This window comes from Grampus griseus, assembly GCF_964374135.1.
Source record: "Grampus griseus genome assembly, chromosome: 4".
NCBI classification, from domain to species: Eukaryota; Metazoa; Chordata; class Mammalia; order Artiodactyla; family Delphinidae; genus Grampus; species Grampus griseus.
Window position 1 is genome coordinate 72543767 of NC_138997.1, and position 21470 is coordinate 72565236.

General features: G+C 42.8%; 1 protein-coding gene and 1 pseudogene across 2 annotated transcripts; both read left to right on the top strand.

Moving 5' to 3' along the window:
• The first annotated feature begins 129 nt into the window (after positions 1-129).
• Positions 130-21240, top strand: LRRC66 (leucine rich repeat containing 66). Its single transcript, XM_082653378.1, has 4 exons — positions 130-630; positions 10478-10647; positions 17394-17583; positions 19100-21240. The coding sequence occupies exons 1-4, from the start codon at positions 135-137 to the stop codon at positions 20971-20973; spliced, it is 2730 nt and encodes a 909-aa protein (XP_082509504.1). The 5' UTR covers positions 130-134; the 3' UTR covers positions 20974-21240.
• LOC309821782 (dr1-associated corepressor-like) lies at positions 12184-13958 on the top strand (annotated as a pseudogene). Its single transcript has 2 exons — positions 12184-12305; positions 13225-13958. The product of its transcript is annotated as a dr1-associated corepressor-like (transcript).
• Positions 21241-21470: the final 230 nt, after the last annotated feature.

Consider the following 21470-nt stretch of genomic DNA (forward strand, 5'->3'; position numbering starts at 1 on the left):
CATCCGTGTAACTTGGCAGTCAAGGCAAGATAACTTTCCTGAATCTTAAATTGAAAATTAAAATTTCTGCTTATTTGCTATTAGTTTTTACATAAGTTATTTTGAATAAGTCAATTTTTCTTTCTCCAGGCATTATGAAAAACCTACGTCTCAGAGTCGTTACCATGGTTATAGGTCTTTATTTTACTGACACAATGACAAACCCATCAAGAAAAAGCAGTATTTTATTCAATTCCGAGTGCCAATGGAACAGATATCTTCTGACAAATTGTTCTTTTGCTGGAAAGCATGAAATACCTGTGGACATATCACAGATAGCAGCCATAGTGGACGTAAGTTCCAGTTTCTTTAGGGTTCTCTTACAGACTCACATGAAAAAAGAAGAATGGAATATAAGACACCTGGACCTCAGTAACAATCTCCTATCGAAAATAACCTTAAGCTCTCTTGCACATTTTCGTGCTTTGGAAATATTAAACCTCAGCAACAACGCCATTCGCTCCGTGTCATTGGATCTACTCAGTTTCAAGTCGTTGTGGGTGAAACGCCAGAGAGGCAGCTTGAGAAATGGGCTTCCATTTCTAAAGTTGCTCATTCTTCAAAGAAATAAACTCAGTGACATTCCCAAGGGTAAGTACAACTTTAAAAGATGGACTAGACCAAGAAACCATGAGTATGTGGAGAGCTAATGTTTTATGTCAATAAGAATTCCAGGTTTGTTTTCAGTTTCAAGGAAAGAGCTGAAAGTAAAGCAGTTGGATCAGAGCAAATATAATAAAAGGAGTTTCTTAGTGGAATTTTAAGTTATAATATGTGGAATTTAAAGTCAATGTAATTTAATCTCCCATTGCTATAACTTACATTAATCTTATATGGATTTGTCAAGAGATACTAGGAAGTATTTAAGTACTAAATAATAATGTGTGATTTTAAATTACCTACTTTGATTTATGTATTTTTTTTTACTAATTACAGAAAAGCACTGAGAAATAAGTAGTTCAGATACTTTTAATATGTAACAATGCAAATTAAGTGTTGCCATATTTATAATTTTTATTTTTACAGAATACATTTTACATCTTCTTATCTGGTTTTCCTCCAAATGTAGACTACATATATGCTAATATTATATATAAACTTCCTTATTATCAAATCAAAGTAGGACTCCTTATCAGAACTCCACATACCCTCCTATAAATATAAATTCTCATCCATTCCAACACTCAATAATCTACATTTTGGAGTTCCTTAACTAATCCACCAATGTTTTATTTAGAAAATGTATCAGATTCATAAGCCAGAGCTTCCTTTTTATATTCAGGAGTGCTAGACAGTTTCCTTTCCCCGTCTATTTTCAGTCTTGGTCACTCTTTGCTAAGTACTTACTTTATATAAGATCTTATGCTAAAAAAAGAAAGTGTAAGGATTTTCTCATTTTTCTCCATCTCCAATTATGCATATTTAGTTTTTCTCATTTTCAGTTCTTTCATTTCATGCTTTTATTTTTTTGTTTTTTCATTTATTTTTTGCTCTTTCTCCAGTATCTTGTTTTAAGCATAATTTTGACTATAATAGCCTGGCAGGTGAAGGGACTACTATTTCAGTCACCACAGCAGCAGAATTGTGTGAGAAGGACAGGAGTCTTCTCTCCCTGAACTTTCCCATAAAAGCAGTGTATAGTATTTTCAGTGCAAAGTGTAAACTAATTGCGTTTTATTTTATGATTTTTATCATATTGTTCTTATTACAAAAGGAATGCCTGTTTTTTGTAAAATATTAGGAATTAAAGAAAAATTTAAAGGGAAACATTAAAGTCCCTCATGTAATATGTATTCTTCAAGTTTATTCTTTATGCCTACATATATATTTTTCTTTCAAAATTGGATTTACTGTCCATAATATTTCATAACATAATTTTATATCACAGAATATTTTGAACATCTTTACATAATTAAGCAATCTCATAAATAATATTTTAAATAGTTGAATAATTTTAATATATTATAATCTGTTCAAACAACATTTAGATTATTTCCATTTTGTTTGCTATAACTCTGATGAACATCATTAAAGCTACACATATCCACATGATATAACTGTGTTTTCTAACTAGTATGGTAGATGTGAATCTCAACCCACAAATTCAAGTGTACTAGAGATATAACCTTCTACTGTTTATAACTCAGCACAGTTTCTGATTCTGAGCCCCCATTTTGCTAGCGTCAGTTGTGGTGGGATGTACGGGTACTTAAACTTAACATCAGTTTTTCATGGGCTTTCCTTTATCTTTTCCTAGATTTATACCGCAGCTCTAGAATCTTATACCCTGACAAGGCATCAAAGTGTGTGTGTGTGTGTGTGTGTGTGTGTGTGTGTGTGTGTGTGTGTGTGTGTGTGTGTGTGTGGTGTGTGTGTATGTCCCTTACCCCCTCTAGCCAGAGAATGTTTCTTTTCAGTCTTTCAGTTTGTAGAAAATTCTTACGTGCTTTTGTTTCTTCAAAACTCTCTATCTAGATCTAGAAATTCCTTTCCTCTAAAGATTCAGGCCTTTGGAAAACAAAAGCCAAAAAGACTTGTAGTCGCCTCTGCTCACCTCTGCTTTCTGCCTTGCCATGTGCCTCCCCTGGAACAATTAACACAGAGCTTTTACTTACTGCTTGAACAGAGAGAAAGGACACAAGGAAAATAGAGACAGGTAAAAGCTTAATATGTCAAGATATTATCCCACCATAACAGTAGATAGAGAAACGCTGACTATATCTCCTTAAGGCAGATGAATTCTCCAGAGCTAACTGGAGGTTAGGATGAATACATTTCATGTAAGGACCAAATATCCCTATAAAATGCAGATGCAGTCCCATCCTCCTTTCCCAAGCTAAACTTCTACCTCCCAGAATATCAGGAAATATGTTAAGCTTGCAAAGGAGGGGATAAAAAGATGTGAAATGAGTAAATCCTTTATCTGAAATTCTAATGGAATTCTAGCAAATAAAACCATGGAGAGATGAATGAAACAGATTGATGATGGAGGGCCACTGTAAGCCCTGAATCTAATTGGATGTAATTCAGAGTTCTTTTCTCCATAGCATTTTGGGGTTTGTTTTCCTGTAATCATCATACACTTTCAGTTCTTATTAGGGACTAGAGTCCCCTCTGGCGTCCTGTCCCATTTTATGATTCTGTGACTATGGCTGGGTAACTCTGACGTTGAAATCCCATTTTCGAGGGAAAAAGCTGGTAAGAGAGGTGCTCCCTGAGGTGCCATCCTACTCCTGACCTTTGTTCTTTTTTGATTCCTTTATCCTACGCCTTTTTAAAGGAAATGTCTAGATAATGTAATATTTACTCAGAACTGTGAGGATTAAAGGAAAGACGTATCTTAAGAACCTAACTTAACACAGTATTTGGCATCATAAACAGTAGCTATTAATATGTGAAAAGTACTTCATAAACTTCTAAAGTACTTTGCAAATATTAGTTCTTATTACTCTTGGCACAAATTGAGAATAACAGTCTTTTAGAAACAAATGATAAATTTGTTTTTGTCCGAATCTCAAGTTATCTTTTAAAATGTTAAATAATTATTGCAGCAGATGTGACTCCTAGCCCACTATAATTCATAAGCAGAGAATCATTTTTATCTATTTACATAGGTATTTGCACTCATCTAAAGATAATGATTAATTAGAGATTTCTCAGAAAGCAGCAGTCAAGCAATTGGCCTATAGCACCTTTATAAATCATGTTTCACATATCTTAATATGGTGACAGTTTATAGAGCCAGTGAAAAGTTGCTTTGACTGTGGAAAGCCCATTTTTGTAAGGGTGAAAGATCACATTGACTAACCAGCTCAGTGTCAGCTGATTTCCTTTCTTGATGCTGATCATCTGTGATGTTACCAATAAGCTTCATGTTGGGAAAACACCCAGAGGAGGTACTGGCCAATGCAATTCACAAAACAGAAGCCAGCCATGAATTTAACCTTCATGACCATATTCCTCCCATATTCTTGGAGTACAGCATTAATAATGGAAAAATCAGTTTAAAAAAATTGAAAACAAGGGGATTGGTCTCCAGTTAAACTATCCCACTTTCATCAAACAGTATTTCTGGAGTGCCCACAAAGTGCCTGAAAATGTATCAGCACCAACATCTTACTGAGTTTCCAGTTAGGTTGAAAGACCAGATGTGACAGCCTCACATTAACATACTAAATTCCAGAATCCAAGAGATAAATATGTTGTCAATGAGATGAAATAATACCTGATTTTTGAAACTGGTGGAGGAGAAAAAAACATAACCAGCGTATTGTTGAAAAAAAACTATATTGTACTCTTCATTTGTAGGGAATTAAACCTTTCATCCTGATTACTGTTTGAATTATGGAAATACCAATAACCAATGTTCTCAAAACCAATTCAGGTTCTAAAGTAACAAAATGAATGTATATCATTAAGCTAAGAGGTCAAGGTCTTTGGCTCACCTATATAAATTTGACCACATTAAGGGGCTGATTTTATGACTCAAGTATCTTATCCAGGATCATTCCAGACTCCATTCCAATTCCTAATACTCTTTGAACTTGAAGCCATAACCCTTGAATATCATCATTTTATGTTATCAGATTATCACATTTGGGAGACCACTTAAGAAATTCAGCGTCCAAAGGAATGTTTCTAAGATGGTGTAATGTCTGGGCATGCCCTCTGTGGCCTTTTTTTCTCATAGACACTGAGATAATTTCTTGGAAATAATGAAACTGCCTCTGGCGTTCTAAATGCAAAGGCTTATCAAATTCCTGCCTATGTGATCATCAGAAAGCAGTTCAATAAATAATCCCATCTCCACAAAAGCGCCTCCATATGCCTCTCCCAACATTTGACTCTCTCAAAACATAAAATGTACTCTCTGATGTCCAAGCCCCAGCTCTTAATGCGCCTCACAACCTCCTTCACTCACCTGAATACTCCTCAACATTGATTCGCCATGCAAAATATGTAAAAGAACATATTCTCTTATTGAGAAACACAGCCAAGTGTCATAGAAGAGTTTACCCAAATTTTCCAACTCCATCTTGAGAGACGGCCAAACAAAAAGGTCATTTGCAGGACTCCACTAGTTCTCTTAATAACATTGCACCTTAATTCCCTAAAATTGGAAGTAAAAGGAAAATCTTCACATGGGAGGAGTAACTGAACTTCACAGTCTTAATTCCCATGTGCAGAAGTTTCCCTTCTTCTTGGGGATCTTAGCTTGATATTAAGAAGGGAATCAAATAAGAGGATATTCTTATAACTCTCCATGTTCAAAATCCCCCCCATGCTTGGGCATGTTCTGGTCCCACTCTTCCTAGTTACTCTTTTACTTTATCTTTTATACGCCTTGTATTACTCTATTTGCTTGTTTATTGACCTTAAGCAAGTCACTTAACCTATAAAAGCTTCCTGGTCCTTATCTTTAACTGGAGATAGTGATATATACAGGGTTGATGTGAGGGTTAGAGATAGCATTTGTAAAAACTATAACACACAGAGTGATGACATATATAAAACATCTCTCATTGTACCTCGTACATAACAGGTGCTCAAAAAGTGTTAGTTCTCCTTTAGGGCCATTTGATCAGGCTGAGTATCTAATTCTGTTTCCCATCCTAGTCTTTGCTATAATAGTCATCACCTCCTTGATTTCTGGTACAATGAGTAACCGAAGGTGATTTTCATTCTCTTTCTACAACTGTTCAGAGTTTGTATAAAGTTTAGAGTGCTCACCAACAATCTTGCACTACAGTTCATACTTCTGTAGGCCTGTATAATGTTGGAGACCCCTGATTCTCCATGTTCTGAGTGCTCTGGTCTGTCCTCTGGCTCTCTGAACCACACTGACTTGTGAGACCATCACCACTACCAAGATAACTGTCCATCACCCCCCAGAATTTCCTCATGCCTCTCTGCAGTCGAACTTTCCCACCCATCATCTCTCCCCTGCCCAAGTAGCCACTGATCTTTCTGTCACTATCAATTCATTTGCATTTTCTATAATTTTATATAAATGCAATCGTTCAACACATTCTTTTATTTTTGATGTATCTTCTTTCATTCAGTATAATTATTTTGAGATTCATCCATGTCGTTGTATGTATTAAAAGTGCATTCCTTTTTATTTCTGAGTAGAATTTCATCGTGTGGATACTCTCATTTACCTGTCAGCAGACACTTGGGCTGTCTTTTTTGGTATTACAAATAAAACTGCTAGCTAAAGGGATGGAGAAAGATTCGCCATTAGAGAAACACTAATCTAAGGAAAGGTGGAGTGGCCATATTAATTTCAGACAAAGGAGACTTCAGGGATAAAGAAAGCACTACTTAATGATAAAGGGATCAGTTCTTGAAGGGGATATAATAATTCTAATGTGAATACACCTAACAATAGATTGTCAAAATATGTGAGGAAAAACCTGACAGAACTGTACAGAGAAGTGAGCAAATCTGTTAGCAAACCTAACTTGTGTCTGCTGGCCTGATGTGCAACAAAGCCCATCTACTGACACCGGGTTGTGGTGAAGGAAAGCACAGACAGCATTTACCTCAGGGCGCCGAGGAAGGAGAACAGGCAACTCATGCTCACATGGCCTGAACTCCTCGATGGTTTTCAGAGAAGAGTTTTTAAAGACAGGGTGAGGGAGAGGGTCACAGGGTGTGTGATCTGCTCATGCATAATTCTCTGATTGGTTGATGGCAAAGAAACAGGGTGATGTTTCAGGAATCATCAACCTTCTGGTTCCAACCATGGGGTCTATGTGCTCATGGGGTCAGCATGCAGTTAACTTCCTCCACCTGGTGGGGTCTTAGTATCTGCAAAACAGCTCAAGGCTATGACTCAGGATATTATCTATACCCTTGAGGAGGAACTAAAGGTCTTTTTGACTTTTTTTTATAGATAAACTATTATTTTTCTTAATTGAAGTATAGTCGATTCACAATGTTGTTCCAATCTCTGCTGTACAGCAAAGGGACTCAGTCATACACTTATATACATTCTTTTCTTATATTCTTTTCCATTATGGTTTATCACAGGATACTGAATATAGTTCCCTGTGCGATACTGTAGGACCTTGTTGTTTATCCATTCTAAACGTAATAGCTTGCATCTACCAACCCCAAACTCCCCCAGTCTGTCCCTCTCCCTCCCCCACTCTCCCTTGGCAACTACGAGTCTGTTTCTGTTTTGTAGATAGGTTCACTTGTGCCATATTTTAGATTCCACATATAAGTGATATCACGTATTTGTCTTTCTCTTTCTGACTTACTTCACTTAGTATGATAAACTCTAGTTGCATCATGTTGCTGCAAATGGCATTATTTCGTTCTTTTTTATGGCTGAGTAGTATTCCATTGTATATATGTACCACATCTTCTTTATCCATTCCTCTGTCAATGGACATTTAGGTTGCTTCCATGTTTTGGCTGTTGTGAACAGTGCTGCTATGAACACGGGGGGGCATGTATCTTTTTGAATTATAGTTTTGTCCGCGTATATTCTCAGGAGTTGGATTGCTGGACCATGTGGTCCTTCTATTTTTATAAACTATTATTATTTTGTCTTGCTTGACTGTTTTCCTTTGTTTCTACATTTTGTCACTTCTGTGATTGAATTTGCTCTTTGGAACTTGGGGAAGCCCTAGGAGGCTAAAGCTTTTCTACAAATGAGAGGCCAGGGACACAAGGGTCTGTCCCTGAGAAGGCCCTGCAAGGTCCAGCTCCATTTCAAATCCTCTGTTACAGTTGGAGATTTCAACACCCCCCTGTCCATTGATAGAGACCAAACTAGACATGGTCTCCCTCTCCACTGAATGCCTGGGGTACTTATTCAATTCAATTAAGTACTAGATATGATAGGGACCATGAGCTCACATCCCTGTACAGGTCAGGCAATTATCATAAAAATGTTGAGACACTTCTTTCATATCAGCTTCTGTGTTGCATTTTTTTCTCAAGACCCATACATTTGCGTATTAAAACACGTAGGAATATTCTTCAGTCCAGAAAGAAATGTATTTTCTCCAGAGCTTATATTCAAAATATTTAACAAGAGGCCTTTAGCCTGGGTTCCCAAGTTGGATGCCTTCTGGCTGTAATGATGAAGCAGAATCCTGCTGGGGGTGGGAGGTGGAAGGGAGAATAGACTGCAGTGCCTAGCACAGCGGGGCAACACACAGTGGCTCAGCAGCAGCTATTTATGAACCAATATGGAAGTATTTCTCACCAGCATATGCCGGCTGAATCTCAGCCTTGGCTCTCTCTCTCTTTTTTTTTTTTTTTTTTTTTTTTGCGGTACGCGGGCCTCTCACTGTTGTGGCCTCTCCTGTTGCAGAGCACAGGCTCCGGACGCGCAGGCTCAGTGGCCATGGCTCACGGGCCCAGCCGCTCCGCGGCATGTGGGATCTTCCCGGACCGGGGCACGAACCCGCGTTCCCTGCATCGGCAGGCGGACTCTCAACCACTGCGCCACCAGGGAAGCCCTCTCTCACTTTTTTAAACATGCAGGCTTCTTGGCCTATCCTTTGTCTTCCTATTTTTGATAGAGACATCATATTCTTCTATAAGTGCATGCCCCATCCGTAGCAGGCAGCCCTCATTCAGCTCCAGCCAAATATCTTGTGCCGGTTGAGACTTATTTTTCAAGAAAAGCTAGAAATGTACATGTTCGTACTGAATCTTTGATGTTGGCTCAACAACTTTCAAATCTCTGTGCAGGTCAAACACCGTGACTTCTAGCCTATTGAATGTATATTATATATTGGGCATTACAAGTGTTCACAAAAGTGTGAATTCTGCCCTGAAAGGACTAATCATCTGATGGAAAGGCTGACGAACAACAATTATTTTACAGTCAATAGTGGGGGTAAAACTGCTTTATATAACTAACAACTTTTTCTTGTGTGTGTGTCTTATCACGCAACCAGACACAAAGTTTCTCCGCTGTCTTTGTCCTCAGCACTAAGTACCATGCTCATAATATTTCGACTTAGTTGTCGTCCTTGTGGTCTCTTGCTTAGTCTGTACAGCTGAAATGAGCAAATGAGAACATAGATGTGCAGCCATTTCATTTAGGTCATCATGTCTCTGCATAATTAGTCTTACAGTAAGTACTGATAGTTTGCAGACAGTAGACAAGGAATAAACCCTTCTGGAATTGAACCAACCTGATCTGCTATGTAGTAGTTTGTTAAAGACGCAGACTATGTGTGAGAACAGAGCAGAAGGAAATGTAAAAATGCAGGGCTTCCATGTGAGACTTACATGGGAACTCAGATTTGGAAGACTGCTACGGCTGGTACATCATTCTCAACCTTTACCTTCAGTGCCAGATGGGCCTCATGGTTACTTCTGGAATCAAGTGAAATACAAAGGCAGAGACCAAAACTCAATTCTGTTATTTTGCCGGAAACTAAAACCTCTAGCTCTAACATATTACCTTTGAAAAATATAAAAAATAGTTATAATATCAACGATAAGTAACGGATACAGCTACAAAATAGAATGAGGACATCTTAAAAGGGGAAGAATTCATCCATGTAAATAAAGCATCAAAACAACTTTTTCCTCTATAACCATAACAAGGTCATCCAGTTTTACCCATAGTTCAAGTAAGCAAGTATCATATTTACCGTTTCATTCAATCAAGGTTAGATTTTTGATTGATGCTTTTATTATAAAATTAGTACATGTTCATTCAAAGGAAGAATTCAAAAGTGTATAAAATCGAAGCATAGTTTCACCTCCCTCCGCCATCCTACTTCTTTTTTTTTTTAGAAGTTGTTGGGGGTAGGAGTTTATTAATTAATTTATTTATTTTTGCTGTGTTGGGTCTTCGTGTCTGTGGGAGGGCTTTCTCTAGTTGTGGCAAGCGAGGGCCACTCTTCATCACGGTGCGCGGGCCTCTCACTGCCGCGGCCTCTCTCGTTGCGGAGCACAGGCTCCAGACGCGCAGGCTCAGTAGTTGTGGCTCACGGGCCTAGTTGCTCCGCGGCATGTGAGATCCTCCCAGACCAGGGCTCGAACCCGTGTCCCCTGCATTAGCAGGCAGATTCTCAACCACTGCGCCACCAGGGAAGCCCCACCATCCTACTTCTAAGTGTAGCTACCACTGGTAGCTTAGTTCACCTCCTTCCAGGCCTTCTTCTCTGCTCGCTTGAAACATGTGTGTATGTTTGCATGTGGCCTTTTTTTCCCAAGAACGTTGGAATTATACTCTACTTTCCTGCAACTTAACTTTTCCTTCCTGTTCAGTTATTTCAGGTTGATCTATCCCATTCTCTTTTAAGACTACACAGTATTTTGTAGTATTGATATAGCCATCCTTTGCCCATTTCTCTGTCGTGAGCCATTTAAGTTGTGTCCAGTTTTCCACCATTACAAACAATGCTGCAGTAAGTACCACCAATTTATATTTCAAGTTGCTTTTTAATTTTAACAGGGCTGTGGAAACTGAAGTCATTACAGAGTTTGGATCTGTCATTCAATGGGATAACGCAAATTGGTTTGTCTGATTTTCATAACTGCCTGCAACTAGAAAGCCTCCATTTAAAGAGCAACAAGATATTCAGAATTCATCCAGAAGCCTTCAAGGACCTAAAAAAATTACAGGTTAGAAAATAGTGTTTATAATATTTCTAATATGCAGAACTATAGGCAATTCTATTAGAAGAATACTTCCATTGAAGAGTTTCTTCATGCCCAGTAGTACTGGCTACCAATCAAAAAATATAAGTCTATTTTAAGATGCCCCTAAAAGAGCTGAAGTCTCGCTCTTGCCTCAAAAATCCAAGGCCTCAGTAGTGGACATGAATGTGGACATTTTATTTGAACATGTAGGCTCAGCAGCAAGGATTGGTTCATTATTTTTCCTAAATCTAATTAAACCCAACTCCAAGCTTCCACTTACCAGTTGGCAAGAAATTAAATCGGTTACTAGCAAGGCTCCCTCCCTGAACTACAAGGTCAGTCAAAGGTCCCTGGGGTTTTATGCAATTTGGGACTATATGGGCCTAAATGGGCTCTACACCCCATAGAGCCCAGGACCACATGGACCTCTGAAGGCCAGTGACCCTGATGCTTCCACACCAAAATTGGGCACAGAATGATACAAATCATAATGATATCAACTCATCTTTGCCTCCCACTTACCACGTGCCACACGCAGTTCTAAACATCAGAGCCAGGTTGGGGGTATCGACGTCATGTTTTGGAGGCATGGTGCCTGTCTCTCAGGCACCTTGCAGTGAATCTCACCGAGGTCCTGACAGCTGGGAGTGTGAGTAACCCCTAGAGCCCTGCTCCAGCTTTGGCAGCTTCAGCCCCGTCTCCTCCTAGCCCCTTCCTCCTCTCTCCTCCTCTATGGGGAGATATTGTAGAATCTCCCCTCAGTGCTCCTTTAGAAACACCAGGACCTAGAGATGGCTTAGGCGAAGCTTGAATCCCCTGTCCCCGTAACCTGCACCACACACCCCCATTCTTTATATAGGCCAGTATCATCCAATAAAGCGTAATGTGGGCCACATACGTAACTTTAGATGTTCTCGGTAACTAGATTTAAGAAGTAAAAATAAGCAGGTGAATTTAATTTTACTAATATATTTTGTAACCCAATATATCCACATATATTATCTTTTACACATGTAGTCAATGTAAAAATTATTAATGAGATATTTTCCATTCTCTTTTTTCATACTAAGTCTTCAAAGCCCTGTGTGTATAGCTGATGCTTGGTATCCAAGGGGATTGGTTCCAGGACCCCCATGGGTACCAAAATCTGTGGATCCTCAAGTCCCTTATGTAAAATGGCATAGTACTTGCGTATAACCTAAACACATCCTCCCATATACTTTAAATCATCTCTAGATTACTTATAATAATACAATGTAAATGCTATGTAAATACAATGTAAGTGCTATGTAAATAGTTGCCCGTGCAGGACAAATTCAAGTTTTGCTTTTTGGAACACTCAGCATTTTTTTTTTTTTAAACTATTTTCTGTCCATGGTTGGTTGAATCTGAGAATGCAGAAACCACAGATACGGAGGGCAGACTGTATCTTACCCTTACTGCACATCCCAGTTTGGACTAGCCATAGCATAGCTGCAAGACAAATGCCCAACCTCGCCCCTGCCCCTTTCAACCGGAATGGCCCTCCAAGCCCGTCCTCTCTCGGAGACTAGTGACGCAGTGGTGAGGGAGGTCGACTCTGCAGCCAGCTGCCTGAGTTTAAACCTAGGCTCTGTCCCTCGCCAGCCACACGATCTTGGGTAAGTTACCGAATCACTCTGTGCCTCAGTTTTCTCATCTGTAAAAGGGAGGTAAGTTGCTTCCTTCTTCATAGAGTTTTGTGAGAATTAAATGTTTTAATCCATAGACTGTGCTTTGAACAGTAGTTGGAATACAGTAAGCCCTTTATAAATGTAGACTACGTATAGAAATTCTAAAGTGGTTGCGACGCCCTACTCTTTTTTTTTTTTTTTTTTTGCGGTACGCGGGCCTCTCACTGTTGTGGCCTCTCCCGTTGCGGAGCACAGGCTCCGGACGCGCAGGCTCAGCGGCCATGGCTCACGGGCCCAGCCGCTCTGCGGCACGTGGGATCCTCCCAGACCGGGGCACGAACCCGTGTCCCCTGCATCGGCAGGCAGACTCTCAACCACTGCGCCACCAGGGAAGCCCAGCTCTACTATTTTAACATACAAATCTGATTGTAAGCTTTCACGACAAGGGCCTGGCCCCTGCTTGCCCCTGCAGCCTCATTTCAAGCCACCCTCCCCTTGCTGACTGCATTCCTGCCTAGTTTTCACCCCAAGCCCTCCCCTATTGCTGATCCTTTTGCCTGGGTCTCCAGATTGAATTAGTTTCCCTTTATACACAGGTATAGTAGACTATGCTTTTTCCGTATTGCACGTATGGAAACTGAAATTATTTCATTCTAGGTATGGTTTAGCCATTAATGCCTATATCCCCATAACCCTTCTACAAGACGGTGAGCTCTTTGAGGACATACATCATGTCTGTTTTGTTTTCTGATGCTTAACATATGTCCGGTACATACCATGTATTTACAAACACTTGTTGAATAAACAAAGGAACGAACGGCTAGATAATGACCATGGATAGGTGTATTAGTTATCTATTGCTGAGGTCAGCAATCCAGGCAAGGCTTGCCTGGGGCCTCTGCTGAAGGTGTCCCAAGAGGCTGCAGTCAAACCACGGAGGGCAGGTGGGCGACGAGCAGGCCCAGGGGCCGGGAGGCTGTGGGCAGTGGTGCTGTGCCCGGCGCAGCCAGAGAGGCCCCGAGACGCCGAGCAAGAGGAGGTACAACGTGTGGCTCCCACCGGCCCGGATCAAGAAGATCGTGTAGACGGATGAAGAGATTGGGAAGGTGGCGGCGGCTGTGCCTGTCATCCTCTGTCAGGCGCTCGAGCTTTTCCTGGAGTCACCGTGGAAGAAAGCCTGCCGGTGACCCAGTCCTGAAACGCCAAGACCGTGACCACATCCCACCGGAAGCAGTGCATTGAGCTGGAGCCGCAGTTTGACTTCTTGAAGGATCTGGTGGCATCCGTGCCTAACATGTAGGGGGATGGGGAAGACAACCACATGGGTGGGAACAAGGGTCCCCGCAGGGGCCGGAAGCCAGGAGGCAGCAGCCGGAAGAATGGTGGGATGCGAAGCAGAGGCAAAGACAAGAAGCTGTCAGGGACAGGCTCACAGCAGGAGGATGTCTGAGGATACAGATACTGACGGGGAAGAAGAGACACCACTGCCCCCATCCCAGGCCAGCCACCTCCCTGCCCACTTCCAGAGCCCCCCTGACACCCTTCATGCCCTTCACCTCGACTCTGCCTCTGCCCCCAGCACCCCACCCCCTGGGCCCCTCAGCACCTGAGGCAGAGGATGAAGAGGATTACGACTCCTAGCGCCCTCTGCCCCCCAGGCCACACCCGCTTTTAGCTGGGTTTAGTTGCTTTGGGGGAGACAGAGAAGTTAGAGCTGTTCTTAAGTTTATTACCGGATGAATGGATAAAGAAGATGTGGCACATATATACAATGGAATATTACTCAGCCATAAAAAGAAACGAAATTGAGCTATTTGTAGTGAGGTGGATAGACCTAGAGTCTGTCATACAGAGTGAAGTAAGTCAGAAAGAGAAAGATAAATACCATATGCTAATACATATATATGGAATTTAAGAAAAAAAAATGTCATGAAGAACGTAGGGGTAAGACGGGAATAAAGACACAGACCTACTAGAGAATGGACTTGAGGATATGGGGAGGGGGAAGGGTAAGCTGTGACAAAGTGAGAGAGTGGCATGGACATATATACACTACCAAACGTAAGGTAGATAGCTAGTGGGAAGCAGCCGCATAGCACAGGGAGATCAGCTCGGTGCTTTGTGACCACCTAGAGGGGTGGGATAGGGAGGGTGGGAGGGAGACGCAAGAGGGAGGAGATACGGGGATATATGTATATGTATAGCTGATTCACTTTGTTATAAAGCAGAAACTAACACACCATTGTAAAGCAGTGATACTCCAATAAAGATGTAAAAAAATAAATAAAAATTTTTAAAAAGTTTATTAATAAAATAATAATAAAAGGGGGGAAAGAAGGCTGCAATCAAGGTGTTGGCCAGGGCTGGAGTCTCACCTGAAGGCCCAGCTGAAGAAGGATCCACTTCCAAGCTCATGTGGTTGTTGGCAGGATTCAGTTCCACGTGGGCTACTGGGCTTCGGGCGCCATTCCTTACTGGCTATCAGCCTAAGCCTGCCCTCAGTTCTGTGCCGTGTGGACCTCCCCACAGGGCAGTTCACAGCATGGCAGCTCGCTTCAGAGCCCGAAGGAGAGAGCCTGCTAGCAAGAACATCACAGTCTTATGGAATGTAATCGTGGAAGGGACATCCATTGCTTTTGCCATGGTCTGTCGGTTAGAAGAGAGGCACAGGTCTTGCCTATACTCAAGGGGAGGAGATGACCCAGATGGTGTGAATATGGGGGCAGGTTATTGGGGACCTGTCTGCCGTCGTAGTTATCAGAGCAGACGAGAAAGTCCACTTAACTTGGCAGTGCTCTCGGTTCACCACAAACAGGCCGTCAGATTGCCTGGGAACCTCATTTAGCATATTGTATACTGATTATATTTGTATGTGCAATTTCCCTATGCCTGTTTTATTTCCTGTGCATTTGCATTGTGCTTTATAAGTCTTCTGCAGCTCACAGGTCATAGATGCTACAGGCAAACTAAAAAACAAGCCCAAGAATGTTCTGAATCATCTGTAATCCTAAATTACCTGAGCCGCCCAGAATCATACAATTTCTCCTTCTCTATTAACCCTTCTGCCTGTTCAGCAATAACTCTAAAAACTTCTTTGGGAACATGATGAGCATATTTGGTACCAGAAAGTCGAATATTAACATGGACGTAGTTGGGTTTTTTTCCAGGAGACGTATTTAATACTTGCATTTTATATTACATGTCTTTCCACGTGGAAATCTTTTCAGAAACCAGATAGATTTCTCAAAGCATAAATTCATCATCATGTGGAGGTAGAATGAAATGTTTCACTGGCATTTCAAATAAGCATTCCTTCTCCTCTGCCATTCTTCTTAGAGCAGTGATCGTTAGCAACATTATATGCTTCTCCCAATCTTTCTATAACGTACACTCCTTTCAAATGACAGTGGATGGCCACTTCTTTAGCCAAATTGGACTATTCTGTTTTAATCTTTTCTCAGAAATGATTCCTCCTGCATCATTTGATTAGCTCTCTGTCCTCTCTTCTGTGTTGCTTTTAGTTTTGTGATTTATAATATAACAGGGGCTAGGATGGAAAAAAAAAATGCAGACATGCACTAAGAAGAAAAGACCCCAAAAAACATTAGAATATTTCACCCTTTTGTTGAGGGGGGGGTACATAGAAAACTATTGATCCTAGTCAAGGCCAGGCCAAAGCAAAGTTTTGTGGGGGTTTCTTTTTCCTTCCTGGTCCCAGTCTCCTACTTCCTATTTTTGACAGCCTTCCCTTGGGAGTCAAGAGTGCTTGGTTACTCAACAGCGCAAAGGTCCCCCTCACTACTGAGTCTTGGTTATGGTGCTGTTTGAGTGTTTGTCTGAGTAAAAGCTCTTCTCAGGAGTTTATATAACCCAAGATACCAGTGCTGCTTTTTCCCTGATGTTTATTAAACAATTGACCTGAATTACATTCAGCCTCCATGGATTTCATCCATGGCCCTCTTTTTTACTTTTCAGCAAGGTTTGCATTTATGATTTTCTCCCAAACCCCATGACCCCACTCTGGTGGCTCATGCTCCGGCCCTCCTCTGTGCATCCCTTCACTCCAGTGCAGTGGGAGCTCAGGCTCCGAGAGGCTGTGTTCTGGAGTGGAAGGCACGCAGCTACAGAGCCAGGTCAGATCTCAGCTCTGCCATTCACTCATTCATTCATTCATTCGTTCATTCCACCATTATTTTCTGCGCACCTGGTACCAAGCCTTAGGAGTAGGGATTATATGGGATATACTGTGACCTAGCCCCGTTTCCTCCTCTGTAAAAAGGGGGAAATGACAAAGTTGTTGGGAGGAATAGACATAATGCATGTAAAGCACCCAGGAGGATGCCTGGTACACAGCAACGCTCTGCAAATGGTAGCTAGAGCTACACCTAACTATGCTGTCCTGGCCACATCACACCACCGCCGTATCCAGCTTCACAGATCCTACTCTGTGTTTTTAGAGTCACTGAATCCTTTTTGTTCCCCAGTTTCCCCTTCATTTCTGATGAGACTAGGAAAATTAGTCGTTTTGTTTATACTGAATAGCCATGGATGCAGAGAAATGTACTATTACCTTTAAGATAATACTTGATGCAAAAGAGCTCTCTTTGCCACTTTCAGTCAACCACAGTTCTTCTGGGCTCTCTGTCCTCATCATCCAGTATCTCCTGCCACTTTCAAGATCACAGTGCTTCTAGACATTCGAGACCTGATCTCTAATTCCAGACCTTGATAACACTGGGAGTCTAGGTTATATTGAACAGTACAAATCACAGTTCATAGGAAAGAAGGAAGGGAAAGTGATTGGGCATCTAATACAGGCACCATACTTAAAGTTTTCACATACATTTAATCCTCAGAACAACCCTGGGAGGTAGGCTCCTTGAGAGTCAACAATTTGCCAAGTCTCACAGAGTCCTTAGGGACAGAGCAGAGAATTAAACCCAGTATTCTGACTCTGAAATCAGTGCTAAATTCACATGGCTTCCATAGAGATATAGACAGTACCTGTAACTAGTTTATTTTGTCTCCAAATGTCTTTATTCACAGACTGTCTTAAATTTGTTTCTTCTCAAGCAGGTTGTAGACCTCAGCAACAACGCTCTGACCGCCATTCTGCCGATGATGATCGTGGCTCTGGAACTTCCCCACCTGGAGGCTGACTTGGCTGTTAACCAGTGGCAGTGTGACTATAGCGTGGAAGTCTTCCAAAATGTTATTTCTGAATCCTGGAGAAAAAAGTGGAATGCAATTTGCAACAAGTCTGTTGGTAAGTCAGTAGTGCCTCTTCTCTCAGAAATGGTTCCATTTAAACAGAAAAGAGACATGAAAAATTTAGTCTCATTTGAAACAATGACAGTCCCCCCAGAAGCAAGAGTGCTGATCTATGGCATTAATCATCCTTGGGCTGTATCACAGAAAAATCATTGGTACCTAACTGTTCTCCTCAGTTCATGAACGAGTTTCTTCACGTGGTCAGAGAAACCTAGTTCAGCTAGCTCAGAAATCACTGGCTTTGGTCAAAACCAGAAATTTCACAAAGAGAGAATTTTTCCGTAAAGCCCAAAAATGTCATATTTTTATCCCAAATATTAATAAAATAACTGATCAAAGAAAGGACTTCTAAAACCTGAAACATAATTATTTAAAATGCTGGCTAACCCTCTGAAAGTATAATTCTACACATACACAAAACACACATATTTCAAAAGTATATTTTTCTTTGATTTGTTCCCTGCCAGTCTCCCAAACTGCTAGAATATGTTACTGCAACTGAATATTTTGGAAAGCTTCCCCCCCACACGCACACTATTAACTATCTTGGCTAATTCTCAAACTCTTAACTGGGGGAAAAAAAAAAAAAAGAGTCATTTTTTAAAAAGTGAGTCCTGGCCTCTGTTCTATTCAGGACTGCTATTCAGTAGAGACATGGCCATGCTTACCAGGTTTAGGAGAAACCCATGAAGATTAGAGAGAAGTCTTAATGGTGTCAGCCACACTTGGTTCATCGCCCTGTGAGACCCACACGGGCATTCCGAGTGTGGAGGGCAGAATGTCAGGAGCCAGCAGAGAAACCCGAATATTTTTGCCGTTTGCCAGCACCGAGGAATGGTGAGGAAGTGATATAGCAAACACAGGTGTGGCCAAGGCCGATTTTTGCAGAGGGTTGATGGAATGTTCTCGTAAATGTGCGTAAGGGAAGGCTGTGGAGAAAGGAGGAGCAATGTGGCTGTCCCTACAGACTGGCTTCCTTTCTCCTGTGGGCAGTAGTCAGTCAGGAAGCCTAAGAAACACAGTCTCCCGGGCCTGGGAGCAGCAGACCCGAGCCTGAGAGCCTCACATAAGCGTGCACAGAGCCTGCCACATGCTGTTGGCATCGACAACCGATCAAGCAATCAGTCAGTAAAGCTGCTAATCGTGTAATACCCACTTTAAATCTAGCTAGACGAGGACTGAGGACTCACAGATTATTTTTATTTATTTATTTATGTTTTTTTTTTAATTTATGTTTTTTTTTTTTTGCGGTACGCGGGCCTCTCACTTTTGTGGCCTCTCCCGTTGCGGAGCACAGGCTCCGGACGCGCAGGCTCAGCGGCCATGGCTCACGGGCCCAGCCGTTCCGCGGCATGTGGGATCTTCCCGGACCGGGGCACGAACCCTTGTCCCCTGCATCGGCAGGCGGACTCTCAACCACTGCACCACCAGGGAAGCCCACAGATGCTTTTTAAACTACTGGAATCTCATTCCCGTGTCGACTCAGCGTGTGCTTTTACCCCCACTCTCAGGGAAGGAGGAGGCATACTGGTGGACGCCCACAAGGCGCGTGTCCAGAGAGACCCACCTTCCTCGCACTAATCTGAATCATACGAGAAGCCTCGCGACGAGCACAGCTGAGAGGCCCTGGGAAGTGCGCTTTTCCACTCTGCGCAAGAAGGACCCTGCGGGCTCTGACACCAGTGACAGGGAGAGGCGGCTGCCAGGAAGGGTTAGGAGCACCGGGGATGTGCAAGCTGCTGGCAGAAGGGAGGACGCTTCCCAGGACCTGGTCCTGGCCGTCTGTCTGTCAGTGTCCATCACGTTCTTCGTGGCTTTCTGCCTGGGGGCTTTTGCGCGGCCTTATGTGGACAGACTGTGGCAACAGAGATGCCGGAAAAAAAGTCCAGGTTCAGGGAACGTGTATTCAAACCAGGGCTTCTACGATGAGATCAAAGCTGTAGGGAACATGGAGCAGCCAAGGATGGATCTGCGCCAAACTTTCCACGATCCAAACCTCTGTGAGAACCAAGCCCCACCCGCGGCTGTCACTCCTGCGAGAACGCTGGCGCCGAGCAGAAAGGAGGCTGGCGGCGGGCAGGGCGGAGCACGATGCGGGGACCACACCGGGGCAGGAAGCGGGAAGGATAACGCGCTTCCAAATCACGGTGCGGCCCGGCCCGTTCTCCGCGGATGGCCGAATGCTGATGACACCCAACTCATGCCGGCGGGACAGGACTGCATCTACAGGTATGATATTCCTGGACAAGTAAATTATGACACTGTGGCCGGGGAAGGTTCCCTCGGTGAGCGATCAGTGGGCATCCCTGCCGTGGCTGCCAGGTTACAGACAAGCCCTGGCTCAATCTGTAAGGATTCCAACGAATTAGGCCCACCCATCCCCAGGGAAATGACCACGCCTCTCTCCCAAATGGTGGCTCGTACGAAAGCTCTGAGGACTGGAGAGAAGGAGGGGAGAGGGGGCAGTCCACACTTCCCTTCGGAGTTTTCTAAGGACAATGTGCTAAGCGCACAGCAGCAAAGGCTCGAGGGCGCCGGTGACGAGGAAGAGCCCCTTGCCCACTACGGAGCGGCCACGCTCAGTGACCCAGGAGCCACGGACCCGTCCCCACCCGTCTCCACTCCGGGGTGGGGTCATGACCTGCATGTGACTCCTGCTAGCAAGGAACTAGCACAAAAGGACACGTCTGACGCTCAGTACGAGCTGGACACAGATTCTGACGAAGGGTCTTTATTTACTCTAAGTTCAACAAGTTCAGAAGACTGGAGAAGTGTGGCTGAAGCAGAGGCACATGGTGAGGAGAACTGCAGAGCCAACGAGCCCCTGGGGGATGAGGACTCGGGGGAGAGGAGGGACAATGTCGTGTCATTAGAGAGTCTTGAGGACAGCATCGCCTTCCAGAAGATTCTGGGGCAATGTGAGAATCAGGAACATCATTCTGGAAAAACTCTCACTTCTGATCCAGACTACGGTTTGGACGCGACTCATCCGGAAAGTGGCTCTAACACCAATATATTTGAGGATCCGTTGACCTTGCCCAGGTCACCGGGCAACAGTCCTTGCAGTGATGAGATCCCAGGCATGTCCATTGACGACTATGTCACAGCTCTTCAATCCAAGGCAGCAGAGTGGAAATGCTCGCTTAGAGACTTGGAGTTTTCAAATGTAGATGTTTTACCACAAACGCCAACATGTTCTGCTGAAGTCCCCTCAGATCCTGATGAGAGTGCCTGTGGTGAAGGAGATGCAGGCATTTGTAAATATGAACCTTACGTTCAGGGAGTAGACACAGCTCAAAGCAAGATTCCTTCCAAGATCGCTGTGGGGAAAAACTTAAGACCCTCACGACAAGTTTCTGAAGAGGACAACGTGAATGGGCACTGATGAGGGGTTCGTGTGTCCTCGTGAGGACAGTGATTCCAGAAAGGTTATAAGCCAAACACAGTTATTACACCCCTCTGGTGACGAACCAGATCTTCAGTGTGAAAGGGGGTGGGGTGGTGGGAGGGGTATTTTGAAGATGGTGTCAAGAGCCAGGTACCACTATTACAGATGCTTCCAAATGAAACCAGTTCACTAAGAACACGGGAGCACTTCAGTGACAGAGACTGGGTTCAACATTCAGAGCCGAATCAGTGAATTTGATTCTCTAAATTCTTCCCTATGTTTAGTTAATTCTAATATAAAACTACCATTCACAAGACATAGATCATTTAGGTAGGAAAGCACTGAGATATTTGAACATCAAAGGTTCCAATTAATAAATTTTACATTAAAACTTAACACTGATGATGTTGCAGTTAGGAAAAGATGATTCTAATTTTTATACTCAAATGCAGACCCAGAGAAACCTGATGGTTGTTGGCCGTCTATAAGCATGT

Coding starts and splice junctions, on each gene's coding strand:
- LRRC66 (XM_082653378.1), top strand. CDS start 135: ATGAAAAACCTACGTCTCAGAGTCGTTACCATGGTTATAGGTCTTTAT. Junction 631..10,477: donor ACTCAGTGACATTCCCAAGG/GTAAGTACAACT, acceptor TAATTTTAACAG/GGCTGTGGAAACTGAAGTCA. Junction 17,584..19,099: donor AATTTGCAACAAGTCTGTTG/GTAAGTCAGTAG, acceptor CCCCACTCTCAG/GGAAGGAGGAGGCATACTGG.